Here is a 22,353-nt window from a genome sequence, read left to right on the forward strand (position 1 = left end):
TTGATAGATGTATTTTACGTATATGAATAAATACAACAACAAAAAATACGTAAGATATTAAAATTATATAATATTGTATTTTATTTTTAAATAAAGCTAACAATTATTAACGATGCAAGATATCAACCACCCAAATTTTCATTATTAAAACAATTGCATTATCCTTTTTAAGTTTTTATCTTTTTTTTTTTTTTAATTGAACACTACAAAACATACAAATAACAAATAATACAAAACAACTAGTTCACATAGAATATAACCATCTCAACATATTTACATCATAAGACATACAAAAAAATAGTAAATAAATAAAAATAATAATTCAAGAGGAAATTAAGTACTAAACAATTTTGCATGAGCTTCAATAGTAGACTTGCATGTATTATTTTGTATCATATTAAGTGATGTGAAATATGATTCAACTCCAACCAAAAACAACCTTTAAGTTCGAATTTACTTTTTGAAATTTAGATTTATGAAGATGAATAGTCCGTAGATTTAATATATATATAATATATAACATAATATAATATATATTAATATAATATATAATATTTTTTTTTTTAACTTTGGATTTAAATATAGTAATCCTCGCTTTTCCTCTCAACTCAATGTTTTGTTTAGATTGTTATAAAATATATTTCTGAAGATCCGTCCAAAACTTTACACTAATGGGGCAACCATAAAACAAATGAGTCACGCTTTCAGGTTCAGTCATACAAAATGTACATTTGTTGTCAATATCCATAAAACGAGACAAGTACACGTTAGTCGGGTATATATTATGTAAAGTTTTTATTTTGTATATCATATCTTTACATGAAAACAACGCAGCGTCGTCTGGAAATAAACTGACCAATGAGGACCCGGGTATTTGTTGATTGACATTACATTGGCCCAATAGGATCAGCGATGTGGATCTGTTTATACCAACCTACTTTTCCCGTACAAGGCCACTGTTTAGGTGAGTAAAGAAAAAGTTCGACAAAACCTTTCCGAATAATAAATCGCTAAATTCGATAAACGACTGCTCCGATGTCATGAATAGGCTCTAAACGTTAAAAATAGGAGACAATATCGAGATGACGAGGTCTGTCGGTCTTCGCTGCTCGCTCTTTAAGCTTCATTGTTGACGCGAGTTGTTTTTGTGGAAACGGCCCACTTTTCTGACCTCATCCGACGCATTTCTCATATTTGTTCGTGTTTTCTTAACAAATACATCATTTTTATGCCTAAATAGATGTTCTTCATCCAAAATTCTCTCGTACGCGTCGACAGAAATCCCTATTTTTTCATGTATTTTCATTTAACGACCGATCAAACTGCTTCTTTTTGTGATTTTGTGTCTTCAAAACTGATCTTTGAAGAGACTATACCCGGACAAATGATTGTAATAACACTATTACAACTTGCTTGTCGTTTATTTATTGCGGTCATTCACAGCATTGAATGAATGGGTCGTTACGCGCATGCGCGGACGCTCTCGAAGTTTATAAACAAGAGGGTGTCACATGATGAACATTGTGCAACAGGAAAGTTAAAATACTTAATATTTTGCCTGGTTAAAAGACATTATTTTAGGAGTATTCAATAAAATGGAGTGGAAAGTCTTATTTATATTTGTTTGTAATACGATTTTACAGTTTGAGTGGACATCATGATGTGGGAGGTGGTCATCCCAAAAGGCCTGTCAGGTGCCAACCCCAAACAACACAAGGACGCAGAGCATCATAGCGAATGCACAGGTAACCATGGCAACTGTCTGCAGTCTTACATCTATTAACTTATTAAGTCTAACCTTATTTCTTGATTTGTTTTTACCCTCACAGAAGCAATGACAGCACAATCACTAGACTCAAGGACAGCCACATTAACAGAATATGGTAGATAATATGAGAAATAAAAGTTTTACAGCCAAAACTGGCACCATAAAGAATAAAAACTGTCATCTCTTCAGCTGATCTACCAAATCTGCAGAAGGTCCCAGAGGAAAAAGAGATCACAGCGGTTTATCAAGTGGAGGTGGGCCCGGCACCGTCACTTCGGGGAAGCCGTGCGCAATGGGGAGATACCCATTGGTTGACGCAACTAGCTCACATTGCTACTGGGCCTCAGAGCCCACTACTACAGGCGGTTCCACACAGAAAGTATGATAACATTAAAGCAGTGAACAAAAAAGTTGTGTTTATGATTGGTTTGTAATTTGAGTTTTTCCGCCCGAAGTGATTTACATTCATACGCTCGGCCTCCCCCTGCTAACTCCACCAGATGCTCACTATCCGATGATGACGACACAGCCTGGAGTGTTGCCTGGCCTGACACTGCCTGGCATTGTTTTCTTAAAGGTACGCTCACATTTAACAAAGATTGGACGTGTAGTGCGGTCAGTGGCAGCTAATGTTAAACTAGGTCTTGATTTGTGCTTGACTTTCTGTTGTGCATGTGCAGGTACTCACCTGCGTTTCCACAGTGGCTCCAATGTAAAGTGGCACAATGTCGAGGATCTTCTGTCTGTAGATGAGGAAGAGTCTATATCTTTGAAGGTACAGTTTAACACCACAATTATGATCATTTGCTAAGTGGAATTCATGATAATTCACTCCCCTATCCCTTTTTAAAAAAAAATTTAGAATTACGGCTGTGAAGGTTTGCAGCTTGTGGCCTATTCAGAAAATGTGCTATCCGGTCAGGCGGTGTTGCAGCTGACCTTTGACCCTGGCGCTTCTGGCCATGGCTTGTTAAGTGCACGCTGTCAACTTGACCATCCATTCTACGTCAAAAACAAAGGTAAAAAAGTAAAAGAAGCCATCTGGAATCAAACCTGTAATGAGTAATTCACTCTGCAACCACTACGTGGCACTATAATCCTTATTTGTGGATGCCAGAATCTTGTACAGGTAGTCCTCGGGTTACTATCAAATTCTATTCCTTTAACGGTGACGTGAACCGAATTTCCGCGTAAATGGGAATTAACCCTTTAGGTACCCCTAAATACCCATTAAATCTCAAAATAACTATCCAAAAACGTGTATTATAGATCACTGTACTCACGTTAGAGCTAAATCCTAGCTATACAGCGAGCTAAGCTCAGAGGTGATGATGTCAGATGTCCGTGTGGTTTGCCGACTTTATTCAGATGCTGATGACATCAACACTTGCAGAATAAAAATTGAAATAAAATCTGTTTCATTTTCAATAACAGCAATTCAAATTTTCGTTTTATAACGAGCTGCTGATACAGCAATAACAATCCACACAAATCATTAGCATGTATCAGTTAGCGTCCGCACATCATCAAAAACAATCACATTAACTCACCCCTAGTATCTGACCACAATTGAAAACGCACAATAAACAGCAGGCTTGCAGCCAGGCCTGGATCTAGGTTTACCCACCAGAGTGGGCACCAAGAAATCTTGAGGGGGCACCCCCAATGCAGACTTTTTTTTTTTTTACCCTCTGCATTTCTCCGAGCCTGGGACCAGCGCAAGTAGGACACTGGTTTGTCTCTCTTTGAGGCTGTATTCATTTTTTGGAGGGTTTATTTGGGTTTTTTTTGGTTTTGTTTTGTTTTCTTCATTCATCTATCTACTTATTCTCGCAGTTGGCGTGATGTCACGATGATGTCATCTCGCATAGCAACGTGTCGCCATTTTGAGATGGGGGCACGCACAGGTAAACATCCGTCGACAAACGTCTGAAATTCATATATTTCAGCTGTATTTTGAGTCTTTTTTTCAAAAAAACGTCTTAAACATGACTTCACAAGTCACTGCCGACAGATGCGAGGAGGCGAAACAACTTAAAATTAGCATGTATTGGCCTGGAAATCTGCCCATACAAAGTCGCAGCTGATAGCTGGATAAACAATCCAAAGGAATTGCCTGCAGTGGAGTTCGGAAACATCTACAACTACCTCATAAAGTCGCTCAGTAAGTTGACCTTTATCAATTACGTGGAATATGTACTGTGTGGAACTAAGAAAACTGGTAGTACATGCGTAGTGATTATTTCTGCCGTAACCGGTAATTCGCCTCCAAGCGTTATTTAGCCGTGAACACGTCACGGCAAAATAACCAATTTCCACCAGGCCAATAATATACCGATTGACAGATCAGAGCAGTTCACGGCAAAAGAAAAATAACGCTTTCCGAGTTGTCGGTTACGGTAATAATAACCACCGCCTAGTCTATTGAATCCTAGCAGCTAATTGGGGCAAAAATTAAAGTTTACTCCCCGGTAATAGAAAGTCGGCTGCAAATGTAAATGTGCCTGGATTTAGGTTCCCACTGGCAAGAATGGTCCAAGGAACCGTCTTCTTTTACTGTTCCTCGATTGATTGCTTTCAGCCATTTGCTTGTCCTTTTCTTCTCACGAGGAAGGATGAAGAACTTCAAATGCGGCTCCGAACTCTTCCTTGTGTTACAACCCACAACACGGCAACTTTTAGTCATTCCGACGGAAAAAAAAGACCGCAAGTAAGACAAAAGTTCAACGCGTTTGAACCACAGAGCAACTGCTTGTGACTCGTGTTTTGCCCCCATTTCAATATGGTGACGCTTTGTTGTGGCTGGTGACGTCATTAATGCCCAGATGTCCGACTGCGAGAATGTGTCTGAAGGAGAGAGAGGAAGTGCGCAGATAACAAACGAGGTTGGAAAAACAGCTTGTTTGGTGATTGCTTGTTCGGCGTTGTTGTGGCCAACAGTAACCGTTAATCCAATAAAAAAAGTAGGTGAGACCAACTCTCCGTGCGTTCTCTATATACAGTGCGAAGCTACAATAAATTTTACCGACATTTTGATTGGGTGGGCACGACTCACATCTGGGTGGGCCGTGCCCACCCCGGCCCCCCCATACATCCAGGCCTGCTTGCAGCTGTAATCTTTCCCCTCGCTCGCACTCTTCTTCATGTGTGCACTCTTCTTCGTGTGTTCATACGCTCAAATGCTACCTGCTCTATGCTTCCTGCGCCAAAATAAAAGCATGCATCACAAAACAAAAGTCAGCATTATTGAAAAAACAAAAAACGACTGGAGACAAAATGGCGGACAAGATTCTGCCGTTGTAAAGTCGAAATTACGTAAATCAGTAACCCGGGGATTACCTGTTTACCAAATGTTATTATGTGGAGGACTTCATAACCCAAAAATGTGATGTGTTGAAGTTATTTACAAGGTTTAAATTAAAAAAAAAAAAAAATTACCAGGTTGGTCGTCCTTCTACCCGAGCTTGACAGTGGTGCATTATGGGATAGCGGGTTATGAAATGGAGATAGGCGACATGTGTCTGCCTCCGGGACACAGGGACGCCGAACATAAAGATGATTCGCTTGTCTTCGACACATTTAAAAGGTATTTAAAGCATTACATCCTGCGTTTCGGATGGACACAATTAATCCCAATCGTGGTTCCATCTTCAGTTATGATTTCACCCCTCTGGACTCCTCTGCGGTTTACCTGCTAAGCAGTATGGCCCGACGTCGGCATGCCTCCCAGTCCAGCGGGGGAGCCGTTTCACCAGACAGAGACACGTTACAAGGTTTGACATCTTTTCCCTGACATTTACAGAAAAAAAAACAGTCCTAACCTGTCAAAAAAACAACAACAGGCAAGCCCACGCCCAGCCACTTCCACTCACACCGCAAGCCAATGAAAAACATCAGTGTCAGCCCAGCAGAAAGTTACCACGCAACCCCCAAGTGCAAGCGACCAATGAACGCGTTCATGCTTTTTGCCAAGAAATTCAGGGTGCATTACACACAGATGCACCCAGGCAAGGACAACAGGTTGGTGTGCGCTTTAAATAACCGTGCTTGTCATGCGTATAAAATAAATGTGTGTGCGCGCGGCAGAGCAATCAGCGTGCTCCTTGGCGAACGCTGGAAGAAAATGCGAAGCGAAGAGCGGCGCATGTTTACCTTACAGGCCAAAGCGCTCGCCGATGAACAGAAGAGGCTCGACCCGGACTGCTGGAAACGAAAACGCACTGACTACGTGAGGGCACACGCATATCTACAGTGCTGGCCAAAAGTATCGTCCCCCCTGAAATTCTGTCAGATAATGCTCAATTTCTCCCAAATTATTGCAATTACAAATGTTTTAATAGTAATATCTTCATTTATTTTGCTTGCAGAGAATCACAATTTTTTAGAATTGTTATCATTTTACACAAAACTCCAAAAATGGGCCGTACAAAAGTATTGACACCCTCGGCCTAATACTTGGTAGCACAACCTTTAGACAAAACAACTGCGAACAACCGCTTCCGGTATCCATCAGTGAGTTTCTTACAACATTCTGCTGGAATTTTGGACCAGACCACAACTGCTCCAGGTCTCTGGGATTTGAAGGGTGCCATTTTCAGATCTCAGGTGTTCTATGGGATTCACGTCTGGACTCATTGCTGGCCACTTTAGAAGTCTCCATTGCTTGCTCTTGAACCATTTTCTAGTGCTTTTTGAAGTGTGTTTTGAGTCTTTGTCCTACTGGAAGACCCATGACCTCTGAAGGAGACCCAGCTTTCTCACACTGGGCCCCACATTATGCTGGAAAATTTGTTGATAGTCTTCAGACTTCATAATGCCATGCATACGGTCAAGCAGTCCAGTGCCAGAGGAAGCAACACAACCCCAAAACATCAGGGAATCTCCGCCATATTTGACTGTGGGGACAGTGTTCTTTTTTTTTTAAGGCCTCATTTTTCCCCTGTAAACTCTATATCAGGGGTCCCCAAACTAGAGCCCGCATGCCCTATATGGCCCGCCTCCACATTTGGTCCGGCCCCCAGAACAATTTTTATTTATTTTTCCCAATAGTGTTATTTATTTCCTGGCTTTTTTCTTTGAAGGTTATGTTTTTGTTTTGTTATAACATGTTATGTTTTGTTATAACATGTTATTACATTTTATGTTATAACATGACATGTTGTAACATGTTATGTTGTTTTATGTTTTGTTATAACATTTTGTTATAACATGTTGTTATGTTATAACATGTTATGAAATAACATGTTATGTTGTTGTGTTATAACATATGTTATAACACGTTGTTATGTTATAACATGGTATGTTACAACATGTTGTTTTGTTGTGTTATAACATGTTATGGTGTTATGTTATAATATGTTATAACACGTTATGTTGTGTTATGACATGATGTTATAACATGTTATGTTATAACATGATATGTTATAACATGTTATGTTATAACATGATATGTTATAACATGTTATGTTATAACATGTTACAACATGTTATGTTATAACATGTTACAACATGTTATGTTATAACATGTTACAACATGTTATGTTAATGTTATGTTTAGGGCTGTCAAACGGCGGTAATTAATTTTTTTAATTAATCACGTTAAAATATTTAAAGCACTTAACGCACATGCCCTGCTCAAACAGATTAAAATGACAGCACAGTGTCATGTCCACTTGTTACTTGTGTTTTTTGGTGTTTTTCCGCCCTCTGCTGGCGCTTGGGTGCGACTGATTTTATGGGTTTCAGCACCATGAATGCGCATTGTGTAATTATTGACATCAACAATGACGAGCTACTAGTTTATTTTTTGATGGAAAATTTTACAAATTTTATTAAAACGAAAACATTAAGAGGGGTTTTAATATAAAATTTCTATAACTTGTTCAAACATTTATCTTTTAAGAACTACAAGTCTTTCTATCCATGGATCGCTTTAACAGAATGTTAATAATGTTAATGCCATCTTGATGATTTTTAATAAAAAAATACAGTACTTATGTACCGTATGTTGAATGTACATATCCGTCTTGTCTTATCTTTCCATTCCAACAATAATTTACAGAAAAATATGGCATATTTTATCGATGGTTTGAATTGCGATTAATTACGATTAATTAATTTTTAAGCTGTAATTAACTCAATTAAAATTTTTGATCATTTGACAGCCTGAATTATATTATATTATATTATATTATATTATATTATATTATATTAAATTGTTGTTATTATTTTATTTACTTTTATTCTGTGAAGAATCCAGAAAGGGTTATTTGAGTGTGGCTTTCTGAAAAACAATAAATTTTTACATTTAGGCACTCCTGCAATCGTCACACTTTTTTTGTTACAAACTGACCTGGCCCCTCATCAGAGAAGGGAAAGATTATGTGGCCCTCACAGGAAAAAGTTTGGGGACCCCTGCACTATGTTGATGCCTTTTCCCCAAAAGCTCTAGTTTGGTCTCATCTGACCTAAGAACATTCTTCCAAAACGTTTTTTTGGCTTTCTCAGGTAAGTTTTGGCAAACCCCAGCCTGGCTTTTTTATGTCACTGGGTCAGAAGCGGGATCTTCTTGGGTATCCTACCATAGAGTCCCGTTTCATTCAGATGCCGCCGAATAGTACCGGTTGACACTGTTGTACCTTTGGACTGCCAGACAGCTTGAACTTGTTTGGATGTTAGTCGAGGTTCTTTCTCCACCATCCGCACAATCTTTCATTGAAATATCTCATCAATTTTTCTTTTCCGTCCACATCTAGGGAGGTTAGACACAGTGCCATGGGCTTCACACCTATCGACGACACTGCGCATGGTATACACAGGAACATTCAGGTCTTTGGAGATGGACTTGTAGCCTTGAGATTGCCCATGCTTCTCAAGTCCTCAGACAGTTTTTTGGTCTTCTTTCTTTTCTCGTGCTCAATGTGGTACACACAAGTACACAGGACAGAGGTTGAGTCAACTTTAATCCATTTTAACTGGCTGCATGTGTGATTTAGTTATCGCCACCACCTGCCACAGGTAAGTAACAGGTTCTGTTAATTCCTAAAATCGGAAAAGCATCACATGATTTTTCGAAGGGTGTCAATACTTTTGGAGTTTTGTGTAAAATGATAATGATATATTTTTTTTAACCATTCCCTTTTGTGTTTTTTCATTGCAAGCAAAATAAATGAAGATATTACTACCAAAGTAATTGTAATTGCAATCATTTTCTGAGAGAAACTGAGCATTATCTGACAGAATTGCAAAGGTTCTAATACTTTTGGCCAGCAGTGTACATCGTGGTTTTGACATTATATTACCATTAAATTCTTATTTTTGCCAACAGGGTTTTCAAGGAGACAAGTAAAGAGCATTAATGGACTACGCTCAAATATAGAATGGACTTCAACTTTAATAGCTTATGCTTTAAATTGGTGCTACGTATTTGCTCAAGTGCTTTAAAAATCAGGAATTCTTCATATTTTCAACCTTGAATGGGGGTTTCGATTAAAGTATTTTTCTTTACTAACTAACGCAGCACATATTCTGTGAATACTATGCATATACCTTGGCTGGCAGTGAATGAGTTAATTGATCCTCAGTGTGAGCAGGTGCTTTTATTTTTTTATTTGAAAAAGAAATGATTTATATTTGCATGTTTTAATCATTATGAAAATGAAACTACATGTGTTGTATTGTAAATGAGTAAGCAGGTATTTTACAACTGCAATTTGACATATTACACATACTTTACATGCAGTCTGTATTATTTACAAGGTTTATTTATAAAGCACTATATACACTTTATCATGTGTGACTGTTATGCTATCGTGACATATTTTTCATAACTTTGTGGATTATTTAGTGGTGTATTTTTCTTTTTGCTCTAAAATAAAGTACGGAAATGTAATAAAACAAAAACACCTTTTGTCAATCATTTGTGTACAAAAAGAGACGTTACTTCTCCCCAAAAACATATTCAAGTCTTTATTCAATCTGTTCCTATTTACATACTGCACAGTTAAATGTGTTAACTCGCTACAGTTGCCAGAAAAATTTGAAAAGAAAAAAAAAAGCGTTAACAAATGAGTTAAATCTATCATCCATAAGTGGAATTATTAAATAGAATGTATGTGTAAATGGCTAGAAAAATGTCATAGAAAATATAGATACAGTAAGAACATACAGTATTTTGGCCTTTTGGTATTCAAGGGATATTTACACAAAAAGTCTTGAAAAAGGCTAATTGATTGATCGTGTTTGATTAGGGACAAAATACTGACAAAAAAGTTCAATACAACAGAATTTTGATGGAATGTCTAATTTTTCATATTAGACTGAACAAGTGCAAACAAGACAGTAGCCACCTTTAGTAAAAAGACGATCACAGAGCATTATTTTGGTTTAGTCCAACAGTCGCGGTAAGTAAATTTGGCTTTACAAGTTTGAACTCATTCGCTGCCATTGATGGCAAGCTCAAATGGATCGGACATCTATCGCCGTCATTGGCAGCGAATGAGGTAAGGACGAGTCGTGACATTTTGTAGAACAAAGACAACACTGACCTGCACATGACTTGTCATGTTATTATGTGTTTGTGTGTGTGTGTCATCTACATGAGTGACTCAAGGCTTTCAGCAATGTTGGCCTTCCCCAGAAGTACTGATCCGTTAGTTTCTGGACTCTGGAGGGCTCGCTGGTCCTCTTGGCTGCTCACCAGACTCAACACAGCCCGGTACAAATACTGGTACTGCTCCTAAAATGGGTAAATAGTCATTATCTTGGATTAAAAATGTATTTAACCCTTTAATGCCTGCAATATGAAGCAATTATCAGAGAATCACAACATTTGGAAAAATAAGGTCTTAATGAAACCTTTTTTTCAAATTTGTAAAAAGAAAAGTCAAAATGCATACGTGTGATAAGCGCTCTTAATATATTTAACCCTTGCTAACACCTGTTTTTTTTTTCTCATGGAACCTGAAGATGCATGTGTTGACTTGCATCCATCTTTTTTTTTTCAAAAAGAAATGACAACATTTTGAATTAGTCTCAAAATCATGAAATTTTAGTAGTATCAAATGTGATACATTTGGCAATATAGGGTTAGTATAGGGCTGTCAAAATTATCACGTTAACGGGCAGTAATTAATTTTTTAAAATTAATCGCGGTAAAATATTTGACACAATTAACGCACATTAGTAACGCACAGTGTAATCTCCGCTTGTTACTTGTTTTCTGGTGTTTGGCGCCCTCTGCTGGCGCTTGGGTCCAATTGATTTTACCGGTTAGTACTAGGGTTGTTCCGATCATGTTTTTTTGCTCCCGATCCGATCTCGATCGTTTACGTTTGAGTATCTGCCGATCCCGATATTTCCTGATCCGTTTGCTCTTTTTTGCTCCCGATTCAATTCCAATCATTCCCGATAATTTTTCCCGATCATATACATTTTGGCAATGCATTAAGAAAAAAATGAATATAACTCGGACGAATATATGCATTCAACATACAGTACATAAGTACTGTATTTGTTTATTATGACAATAAATCCTCAAGATGGCATTTACATTATTAACATTCTTTCTGTGAGAGGGATCCACAGATAGAAAGACTTTACATATTGTGACTAAATATTGCCATCTAGTGTATTTGTTGAGCTTTCAGTAAATGATACTGTAGCCATGCCCAAAAGCATGATGGGAAGTGCAACCATAACTGTGCGTAGTGCTACCAATGGATATATCTTCTCTGTGTTGGGAAATAACATAGGGTGTTAAGAAAAAGATCAATTACTACCTTGCTTCCCCACATTGCTTCCCACGATATTTCTTGTCGTAGGGAGAGGGATTGTAAAGCTTTAGCCAATTAAAAAAAGGTTCCAAAGTCTGCCAAAATTCACTCTACTCATTTTACACTGCCTTATAGCTCTCTATATAGGTAAAACGGCGTCATTACAGATTGAGCGCGACAATGCGTGAGTGGGTCACTCCAGCGCAAGCATTAATTGCGTTAAATGTTTTTACGTGATACATTTATTAAAAAATTAATTACCGCTGATATTGGGATAAATTTGATAAACCTACCTTAAGCCAAAACTAAAGACTCTGGATGAGTGTAATATATTATGTCTGTAACGTTAAATACAATTAGAAAACGATTTATTAAAAAATATATATATATTAAAAAACGGCATGTCCGATATTTTTTGCCGATTCCGATACTTTGAAAATGACGTGATCGGACCCGATCGATCGGGACATCTCTAGTTAGTACCATGAGTGAGCATGATATAATTATTGACATCAACAATAGTGAGCTACTAGTTTATTTTTTGGTTGAAAATTTTCCAAATTTTAATGGAACGAAAATATTAAGAGGGATTTTAATATAAAATTTCTATAACTTGTACTAATATTTATCTTTTAAGAACTATAAGTCTGTCTATCCATGGATCGCTTTAAGAGAATGTTAATAATGTTAATGCCATCTTGTTGATTTATTATTATAATAAACAAATACAGTACTTATGTACCGTATGTTGAATGTATATATCAGTCTTGTGTCCTATCTTTCCATTCCAACAATAATTTACAGAGAAATATGGCATATTTTATAGATGGTTTGAATTGCGATTAATTACGATGAATTAATTTTTAAGCTGTAATTAACTCGATTAAAAATTTTAATCGTTTGACAGCCCTAATTTAAAACCTTTAAAAAAATAAACCAAAAAAATCCCACATATATGCTACATGACTATAAGTAGCATTACAAATTCTCATGATTGTATTTACCACGGGGACACGCTGTGAGTTCAAATTAAAATGAATGTCAATGGCTTCAAATGAATAAATAGGACACACGAGTGTGTTTGAGTGCTTACAATATCGTTAAACACTCCCGGCCTCATAAGGTTGGTCATTCGTGCGGCCTGGTAGACGTCGACCAGACCCTCTTCCTGTAGCTGATTGGACAAAGTCGTGAGGGCGCAGAAGAGACCTGACGTAACGCCTCCCAAACTAGAAAATGTCATAGTATTAAAAACAAGAAATGCTAAAAAAAATGAATGAGCTTCAAACTCACGGGTCGTGCACTACTGTCGGTCCAGGAGTGTGTCGACTGTGCTCGCCTACTGCGTTAATGAGGTCAAAACAATTCCTGATGGGGCTGTCAGGGTTGGGCCAGCAGGGGGAGTGGTAGAGACGCACTTCCAGAGCAAAATTGTTCTAGAAAATGAAATATTTTATTTAGCCATAAACTTCAATTTAACCATTTCTAATCGTGAAAGTACCTGTGTGGATTCTAAAGTGACGTCCTGCACAAGCACTTTGTCATCATTGGACAGATGCAAGTGCCTCTCCCCTGAGAGGGAAACAGTGAATCCCTCAAAGTTCATGATCTGCTCTTCAGAAGGGCAATACATGCACACATCCTCATTCTGAAAAAAAAAAGGGTCAAGCACATATATGAAATGTACAAGAAGCTTCTTAATAATGCACAAACCTGACAATGTGAGTCAGGCAGATGGACGACAGCGTGCGTGTTGTGCTCCCAGATCATTCTCCAGAAATCCTCGGCGGTGCTGCTGAGCGGCGTTTGACTCACGATGAATTCCTTACTGTGGCGATGGCCCTGCAGTTGAAAGCGAAAACTCAGAAAACAGACTTGAATTTCAGTTGTCTTCACGGCAACCACACTTGAAGTTGTTTTACCAGCACGTAGGAGGCGTTGATGTAGCCTGAGGAATTAGCTTCTGTGGCGGTTAGACAAACTCTTGATCTTTCCACTGCAGAGACAGACAAAGTTAAAGATATAAAGTACAAACCTGGTACATTTCTTAACTCTGTCTATGTGAACTTGTGGCTCACCCGGCATTAACGCTCTGGCTCTGTTCCGCATAGCGTTGCCGTCCCGCAGCGCAGTGCTGTAGTCGGCGTGTTTCGCTTGGCGTTGACTGATCAACTGAGACATCCGACATCACGTTTCATTAAAACGAGAATCCATGTAAGAACTAGAAACTGCAATTTCGGGAGCAATTACTTCTGGTCTTTGCCGTGTGGCGATACAGATCTTACCCCCGCCCAGGGCTATCATTAGAATGGACAAACATGCCCGTCAATGGCATTAAACAAAGTAAATGCCATTAGAAATTAATCGGAAATTTGGACGTCTATGGCCGTCAATGGCAGCACCCTTCAAAAACGTCAATGGAATCGGGGAAGTTTGGGGGACACGTCCTATTGATATCTGGTCATTTCCTTTTGATTTAGGGATTTTTTTGTTTTTCCCATTGAAAATGAATGGGAAACATTTTGGACGTCCATGGCCGTCAATGGCATTGAGTTACATAGGCGTTGATAGAATTCAAGTCCTTTTGCATCAATAGATTTGACATACATGGCCGTCAATGGCAACAATGCAATGTAGATTCGATTGGAAATCCCATTGAAAGTGAATGGGACATTTCCAATTAAAAATGAATGGGAAAGTTTTTGGCAAATTCCCGGGGAACTGTAATTTTTTTCCAAATTCTGTATACAATCTTATGCCCCTCACCGTCCCGGAATTTTTGATGTCCAAATTATGTGATTTGGTCAAAAATTGTAGGACATGTAGCGTTTTGAATTTTTTTTTAAAAAATCGGAAAATCGGGGTTTATGTGAAAACGGAAAATTTTTCGGGGCCGGTTGCCAAAAAGCCACAGTCACACGAAAATTTCGGATGTGTCGATACCTGAACGGTGCCGATCGGTGCAGCGGTACGGGCTGTGAGGCGCGCCGAAAAACGCGGAGAATAAGTTGATTAATAAATAAATAATAATAATAAAGTCGCAGAATAACATTATTTGGCTTTGCCAAAAAGGCAAAGACCAGATAAATATCAAGTGGAGGTACCTTAAACTGCTTGTCCATGCGCGTCCGGCCTGACGCTCCAGGTGTTAGCAGACCAGAAACGTATGCGTGCAGGTGGTCGCAGGCGACAGACGTGTGGCGGCTCAAGATTGCCTCCACTAAGACGTCGTGGATGAAGACGTACTGCTCCTAAAGGCGAGAAGAACGAAATTGTGAGCTTTGAATTGACTGAAATTTCCTTGAAAGTACAGTTTGAGTACCTCAGTCTGAACCAGAAAGTTCCTCTGCGTCCGCACGTGTTTAAGAAAACCGAGGACATTCACCGTCCCTTGATCTTCGATCTGTTGCAGCATGCTGTCTATGACAATATAAGTCCCCGTTCTGCCAACACCAGCACTACGACCACAGAAAAATACTCCTTATACGCTGCCGTTTGACCATTTCAAGTGAAGGGGTTACCTGCAATGCACCAAGACGGGTCCCATCTCCTGCGTTCTGGCCTGAGATGATGTTCTGATGAAGGACAGCACAGGCAGAGTGTATTCCGGGACGCCCATATCTGGCCATTGGGTGTAGTGGTAATGCTGGACGGTGTGTTCGACTTTCCTTTGTGATGTCTAGAGAACCAAAATTGTCAGTCTAATTTTGTTTAGGTTCAGATGGATCATAAGTGTGTAAATGAGTGTTTACCCTATTTGTGGTATCTCTGACAACAAATGTACGCAATGTGTAGTAAGCGAGGGTCTTGCTGCTCTTTAAAGTGACCTGATAGGATCCATATTCCTCGTGGCCATCCTCCGGCCAGTACTGATCACACTTGGTCTGTTGGAAAACAGAAAAATTCCAATTTTATGAGGATTTGGGTGATAAAATGCACTTTCCTGGTTCCACTCCTACCTCACCGGCCGACAACAATTCATCAGCATTAACAACTGCACGTGTCCTGCTGTTTCCCTACCACAAGGTGTCCCCCAAGGTTCAGTTCTTGGCCCCCTCCTCTTCATTCTTTACATCCTCCCCCTTGGTCAGATCATCCGTAAATTTGGACTGCAATTTCACTGCGACGCCGATGACATCCAAATATACATCTCCACAAAAAACATCTCACACAGCACCAAATCTACACTTCACAACTGCCTCAGCGAAATTAAATCCTGGATGCAACTAAACTTTCTTCAACTCAACAGCAACAAATCAGACAATCATCATAGACCCTACAGCTCACATCAAAAACAGTCAATTCACCCTTACCATCGACAACTGAACCCTCCCTCTCTCAACACATTCCCGCAACCTAGGTATCATCTTCGGCAATAAACTAAGATTCGACCAGCACATCAACCACATCACCAGAACTGCCTTCTTCCACCTCAAGAACATAGCCCGACGCCGCCCCTTCCTCACCTACTCTGCTGCAGAAACCCTCATACATGCATTCGTCACCTCCAGACTCGATTATTGTAAAAGTATTCTTTTCGGATCTCCAGCACAACTCCTCAAAAACTACAATATATCCAGAACTCTATAAAGCTCTATAAATAAAATGTATTATTATTATTTTTTATTAAAATCAAAAGTTGACAAGAGCTCTTACTCGTCCTTTCTCCTTTAGGTTGGTGATCATGACTATAATCCCGATGTTCTGCTGCCAGATCATTCTCCAGAAGTCCTCCCTTCCTGCTCTCAGAGGACCCTGGGCAGCGATGTAGGCCCTTGTTCGTTCATAACCCTGAAACGGCAAGAAAAGCCTTGAAATGACCTAAATTTGAATAATCGGTGTATAATCAGTGTTGTTAATTTTACTTTAAAAAAGTAATTATCCCGATCGATCGGGTCCGATCACGTCATTTTCAAAGTATCGGAATCGGCAAAAAAATATCGGCCATGCCTTTTTCTGATATAGATATATATTTTTTAATTAAATCGTTTTCTGATTTATTTAACGTTACAAACATAATATGTTACACTCATCCAGAGTCTTTAGTTTAGGCTTAAGGTAGGGTTATCAAATTTATCCCGATAACGGCGGGAATATATTTTTTAAAAATGCATCACGTTAAAATATTTAACGCAATTAATGCATGCGCTGCACGACCCACTCACACATTGTCGCACTCAATCTGTAATGGCACCGATTTACCTATATAGAGAGATAATAGGCAGCGTAAAATGAGTAGAGTGAATTTTGGCAGCCTTTGGAGCCTTTTATTAATTGGCGAAAGCCTTACAATCCATCTCCCTACGAACAGAAATATCATGGGAAGCAATGTAGCAGTTGATCTTCTTCTTAACACCTTATGTTATTTCCCGACGCAGAGAAGATATATCAATTGGTAGCACTACGCACAGTCATGGTTCCACTTCCCATCATGCATTTGGGCATGGCTACAGTATCATTTACTGAAAGCTCAACAAATACACTAGATGGCAATATTTAGTCACAATATACAAAGTCACAAGTCTTTCTATCAGTGAATCCCTCTCAAAGAGAGAATGTTAACAATGTAAATGCCATCTTGAGGATTTATTGTCATAATAAACAAATACAGTACTAATGTACTGTATGTTGAATGTATATATTCGTCCGAGTTTTATTCATTTTTTTCTTAATGCATTGCCAAAATGTATATGATCGGGAAAAATGATCGGAAATGATTGAAATTGAATCGGGAGCAAAAAAAAAAAAAAAAAGCAATCGGATCAGGAAATATCTGGATCGGCAGATACTCAAACTAAAACGATCGGGATCGGATCTGGAGCAAAAAAACATGATCGGAACAACCCTAATAATTACAGTTACAAATTACTTCTACCAAATAGTAATTGCGTTAGTAACTCAGTTACCTGAATGTAAGAGTAATTAGTTACTTGGCAAAGTAACTAGTGATATTTTTTTCTCAAAAAAAAAAAAAAAAACAAAACATGTCACACAATGTAAATTTTAATGGGTTTTGGGGACAATTGTCCCTAGCCCAATTATTTACCCTCCACCTAACTAGACACAAGGGTATTGCGGTAACTAGATAGTAACCTTTGCTATGTGTGGAAGTCATTTAAAGTTGTGAATCAACCGTTAAAGTTGTTAAAATTGCTCCCGTTATTGCATTAGTTCCCTTCTGTCTACTTTCAACATGTGTAAGTTTTAAAACTGTTTCATCATTTCAAGATAGATTTAAGTCAAGATTTTGCCGATTCAGGAGCATTTTAGATTAAAAGTGAATTCGGTTCGCTAGGAAGGATCTCTACATCAGAGCCTTCCTGAGAGGTCTACTGCTTTAAGATGGTGGCTGTTTACTAACACATGTGGTCCTTAAAACATGTTGCCAATGCAGCCGGGTCTGTCATTTGCATCTAGTTCTATAATATGTGATATCTACCGTATCATGTGGGCGTAGTTTGTAGGCTATGGCTACAGTCAGGTATTATTGGAGCCACCTAGCATTGCGGTTGCAACGGCGTCTTCCCCACTCCTGCTCTTTTTTTATTCAACCAACTTTGTAACGCATAGTAACGCACGCCTTTCCCGCCTCAGTAATGGTAACAGCGTTACCAAGGTGAGAAAAGTAATTAATTAGATTACTCATTACTAGGGTTGGGCATCGTTTGAAATTGAACGATTCCGGTTCCGATTCCAATTCCACGTTTCGATTCCGGTTCTGAACGATTCCCGATTCCGATTCTTTTAAGAGGCAGGGTCAAAAAAAAAAAAATGCAAGGTCCAAAAAATTTGATGAAAGTCGACCGATATATCGGGCCGATAGACTGACTTTTTTCAAAATCGCTCTATATCAACCGATTTGATAATGGTTATGTTTACTGTTTGGGTGATGACCTTTCTTGTAAAAGTTGACTGATATATCGGGCCATAAGATGGACTTTTTTCAAGATTTGCCAATATTAACCGATATGATAAGTAGGGTTGGGCATCGTTTGAAATGGAACGATTCCAGTTCCGAACAATTCCAAATTCCGATTCTTTTAAGAGGCAGGGTCAAAAAAAAAATGCAGTTTAAGAAAAAATTGCATAGTTTATATTAAAGTCTTAACTTCTCGATGTTTTTTGAAATTAAATGAACTTCTCTCACAGGGCTAATTAGAACTTGTATATAAATATCAGTCTTTAAACTTGAGCAATTTTTTTCCGCTCGGTGGTCAGGGCATCGAAACAAGGAATTGAAATGTAAAAATTCGAACGATTCCGGGAGCATCGGAGTGTTAGAACCGGTTCCCATCGATGCTCGATGCCCAACCCTACTCATTACTGAAAAAAAAATAACGCCGTTAGTAACGCCGTTGTATTCTAACGCCGTTATTAACAACAGTGTTTATAATAGCCCTCTACTTACATCCACAAAGTTTGCGTTGATGTAGTCCTCACATTTTCCGTCTCGGTTCAAACTGTTGGTTAGCTTAACTCTGCTATGATCATCTGGTAAAGGGGAACAAATGGCTGATTTTATTTGACCAGAACTGCAAAGAACTGTAAACTTATTGAGACGTACAGGCCAAGATGTTGATGTATCTGTTCTTAGATTTGTTCTCGGGTTGACTGGAGCTGTCTGCGGTGATTCCCATGTCCACTGTGCACGCTTGTACTTCCTACGATAGACCGCAAAAGATACACACGCTTTTCAATCATTAGCAAACGAGACACTAGCATCTGCGTTCAGGCAGTGTATGAGTAGTGCTCTGAGAGTCTTTTTCAACCTTACCTCATAGGAATCTTTGACAATCTAATGGAGGGTGGAAGTGAGGATGCAGAAAGCACAACGATGGCGGTGGTGAAAGGAGAGTCGGGTAGGGGTTGGAGGTGGTGACACACAGGCAGACAGGGAGTCAGTGCAGGTACAGGTATACAGGGTTCATAAACACACAGAGAGGTTGAGCGCCGAGTCAAAGCTAAGTGTTGTTCAGACTGCGTTTTTCTGTTAAAATTGCAAATTGAAGCTCTGCCTCGAATTCGGTAATTTCCCGTCTGTGTGTGTTACATTGGAGGTTCATGCTCGGAAACAAAGGGGTCAGATGCCATGCAGATGCACCCGTAATCGTAATCTTAAATTTGAATTATCTTCATATTTGTTGAGATGGTTTTATAAAAATGCTTGTGCGCACGAACACGTTGCGAAAAGCCTTTTTCCTAAACAGCATGATGTTAGCAGATATGGAAGTGCGTTATTAAAAAAAAGCTATGGCAGCAAAGTCTGCCTCTAATAGCGCCGAACACGAAAAACGACAGACATCACACACCTCAAACTCCTTGGAAAAGGTATTGGTGTTGTGGAGCTCCATGACGTTCTTCACGAACTGCTTCACCGTCAGGGGCTCGTGACCGTCTGCACACAAGGGGCGAATGGAGCTTGCATTTTAAATAGTAAGGGACAGACGTGAAGGTTACCTGTAGCGAGCAGAAGCGGCGTGGATGGAGCTGATATGACCTTTGGTGACGTGCTGTCGTCGGGGTAGAAGTTAGCCGTCTGGAAACAGTTTCTATGACAGGAGAGAGTGGAAAAACGGATCAGAAGAATGCCGGACTTGTCAGACTTATTTGCATGTCTACCTCCAATAGACAAGTATCCCCACTAGCACCAGCAAACACAAGATGGTGAGAGTTGAGACCACAGCCAGAGGAATGATAGTCCTCTTCTCCCTCTCCACACCTCCGACTAACCCGACGTGAGATTCGTGACTGCTGTTGCTTCCCCCTGACAGAAAAATGAGAAGCACAATTAGGGGTGTGACAAAATATCGAAATGGTGATATATCGTGTTACTTTGCATCTCAAAAGGTTATCGATATGCTCCTGCCAAGAATCGAGATTTCGTTTTAAAAAGGTGTCAATGTTTGAAAAAAAAAAAAAATTTTTTTAAATGAAGATTTACCCACAGCCAACTCCCCAGTGCCTTTGCCTGACATGCCCCATATCATCAAGAACTCAGGGAATTTCGATGTCTTCTTTAGGCAATCATCTTTGTAAATCTCACTGGAACGGCACCAAATAAAAGTTCCCAGCAGGGCCGAAAACCAAAAGTGTTTTTTGCCATCTGGCAAAATTTTTTTGCCATGTGGCAAAAATTTTTTGCCCTGTGGCATTTTTTTTTTTTTTTTGCCATGTGGCATTTTTTTTGCCATGTTGCAAAATGTTTTTGCCATGTGGCAATTTTTTTTGCTATGTGGCATTTTTTTTGCCATGTGGCAATTTTTTTTGCCATGTGGCAAAATGTTTTTGCCATGTGGTGAAATGTTTTTGCCATGTGGCAAAATGTTTTTGCCATGTAGCAAAATTTTTTTGCCATGTGGCCAAATTTTTTTCCCATGTGGAATTTTTTTCCCCATGTGGCTAAATTGTTTTTGACATGTGGCTAAATTGTTTTGCCATGTGGCAATTTTTTTTTGCCATGTGGCATTTTTTTTTTTTGCCATGTGGCAAAATTTTTTTGCCATGTGGTGAAATGTTTTTGCCATGTGGCGAAATGTTTTTGCCATGTGGCGAAACCTTTTTGCCATGTGGCGAAAATTTTTTGCCATGTGGCTTTTTTTTTTTGCACGTGGCAAATTTTTTTTTTGCCATGTAGCAAAATTTTTTTGCCATGTGGCTTTTTTTTTTTTTTTTGCACGTGGCAAATTTTTTTTTTGCCATGTGGCTTTTTTTTTTTCTTTGCACGTGGCAATTTTTTTTTGCCATGTGGCAATTTTTTTTTGCCATGTGGCAAAATTTTTTTGCCATGCGGCGAAATATTTTTGCCATGTGGCAAAATGTTTTTGCCATGTGGCGAAAATGTTTTGCCATGTAGCAAAATTTTTTTGCCATGTGGCCAAATATTTTTTCCATGTGGCATTTTTTCCCCATGTGGCTAAATTTTTTTGCCATGTGGCTAAATTGTTTTGCCATGTGGCAATTTTTTTTTGCCATGTGGCAAAATTTTTTTGCCATGTGGCGAAATGTTTTTGCCATGTGGCGAAATGTTTTTGCCATGTGGCGAAAATATTTTGCCATGTATCAAAATTTTTTTGCCATGTGGCTTTTTTTTTTTTTTTGCCATGTGGCATTTTTTTGCCATGTGGCATCACCTTGTCAAGAGTCAAGAATCTGCATTAAACAAGGTGATGATGCTGGAACTTTTGTTTGGTGTTGTTCCAGTGAGACTTTACATGGCCCAAAATTACCTCATTGCCTGGCATTGACTGCTACTGACAGCCATAGACGTTCAATCCATTTGAATGAACATTCGTTCATTCGCTGCCATCCTCCCAGTTCAAATGGATTGGACGTCTATTAGTGATAAACTAATTCCAATTCACACTAGAAGCTTGTTTTTCTGTGAATCAGTTGTTTGTAGAATATCCTAGAATGATTTCCTGAACAATGTATCGATACTCGTTGTATCGCCATATCGTCAGATCATCGTTATCGTGAGCTTTTGATCACAAATCGTATCGTATCGTGAGGTACCAAGAGGTTCCCACTCCTATGCACAATTGTACCCTAGTCATGCTTATGAAGGCGGTTCTCCAGTCTTACCATTAAACATGGGCTGGGTTGTATGCATGAGCACCCTTAGAAGAGAGGAGGAAGTGAAGGACTTGTAGACGGTGTTGGCGAGGGTGTTGCTGCCGGATGGCGTCTTCTCAGAGATCCAGAAGGAGGTGCTGCTTTCTGGAGGTCTGTTCACGGGTGAATCACTGTCTAGAGAGGCCTTTGTTATGCCTTTGACCATGTCAGTGTCTGTATGAATAAAATATCAACGAGCAG

At 39.1% G+C, this 22,353-nt stretch overlaps 2 protein-coding genes across 4 annotated transcripts in view; one reads left to right on the forward strand and one right to left on the reverse strand.

The window, feature by feature from the left end:
- The first annotated feature begins 918 nt into the window (after positions 1-918).
- On the forward strand, positions 919-10,712 carry LOC130928029 (HMG box-containing protein 1-like). The gene is made up of 12 exons (XM_057854217.1): positions 919-964; positions 1,644-1,745; positions 1,830-1,883; positions 1,958-2,147; positions 2,224-2,345; positions 2,449-2,543; positions 2,631-2,787; positions 5,210-5,354; positions 5,423-5,541; positions 5,611-5,788; positions 5,855-5,996; positions 9,096-10,712. Exons 2-12 carry the CDS (start codon positions 1,658-1,660, stop codon positions 9,114-9,116), a joined length of 1,311 nt encoding a protein of 436 aa, XP_057710200.1. The 5' UTR covers positions 919-964; positions 1,644-1,657; the 3' UTR covers positions 9,117-10,712.
- ptprz1b (protein tyrosine phosphatase receptor type Z1b) overlaps positions 9,452-22,353 on the reverse strand; it is a 64,662-nt gene continuing 51,760 nt past the window's right edge. Inside the window, exons 16-34 of one of the 3 annotated variants that reach the window (XM_057854211.1) lie at positions 22,123-22,326; positions 20,161-20,305; positions 19,999-20,090; positions 19,851-19,936; positions 19,316-19,336; positions 19,106-19,202; positions 18,950-19,032; positions 16,198-16,332; positions 15,294-15,425; positions 15,063-15,220; positions 14,864-14,999; positions 14,646-14,792; positions 13,620-13,713; positions 13,464-13,537; positions 13,255-13,383; positions 13,043-13,189; positions 12,835-12,977; positions 12,635-12,770; positions 9,452-10,505 (exon numbers count right to left, since the gene is read on the reverse strand). In XM_057854211.1, coding sequence (XP_057710194.1) covers positions 10,362-10,505; positions 12,635-12,770; positions 12,835-12,977; positions 13,043-13,189; positions 13,255-13,383; positions 13,464-13,537; positions 13,620-13,713; positions 14,646-14,792; positions 14,864-14,999; positions 15,063-15,220; positions 15,294-15,425; positions 16,198-16,332; positions 18,950-19,032; positions 19,106-19,202; positions 19,316-19,336; positions 19,851-19,936; positions 19,999-20,090; positions 20,161-20,305; positions 22,123-22,326 — 2,303 coding nt within the window. In that variant the 3' untranslated portion in view covers positions 9,452-10,361. The remainder of the gene's footprint in view (positions 10,506-12,634; positions 12,771-12,834; positions 12,978-13,042; positions 13,190-13,254; positions 13,384-13,463; positions 13,538-13,619; positions 13,714-14,645; positions 14,793-14,863; positions 15,000-15,062; positions 15,221-15,293; positions 15,426-16,197; positions 16,333-18,949; positions 19,033-19,105; positions 19,203-19,315; positions 19,337-19,850; positions 19,937-19,998; positions 20,091-20,160; positions 20,306-22,122; positions 22,327-22,353) is intronic. The other 2 variants (XM_057854209.1, XM_057854210.1) reach the window with 2 other exon arrangements.

This window comes from Corythoichthys intestinalis, chromosome 13, assembly GCF_030265065.1.
Source record: "Corythoichthys intestinalis isolate RoL2023-P3 chromosome 13, ASM3026506v1, whole genome shotgun sequence".
NCBI classification, from domain to species: domain Eukaryota; kingdom Metazoa; phylum Chordata; class Actinopteri; order Syngnathiformes; family Syngnathidae; genus Corythoichthys; species Corythoichthys intestinalis.

Bases quoted from the DNA above. Each gene is read 5' to 3' on its own strand.
- LOC130928029 (XM_057854217.1), top strand. From the start codon at position 1,658: ATGATGTGGGAGGTGGTCATCCCAAAAGGCCTGTCAGGTGCCAACCCC. The intron at 2,148-2,223 runs GTATGATAACAT...TTCCGCCCGAAG, and splicing joins CAGGCGGTTCCACACAGAAA to TGATTTACATTCATACGCTC. The intron at 2,788-5,209 runs GTAAAAAAGTAA...AAAAATTACCAG, and splicing joins ATTCTACGTCAAAAACAAAG to GTTGGTCGTCCTTCTACCCG.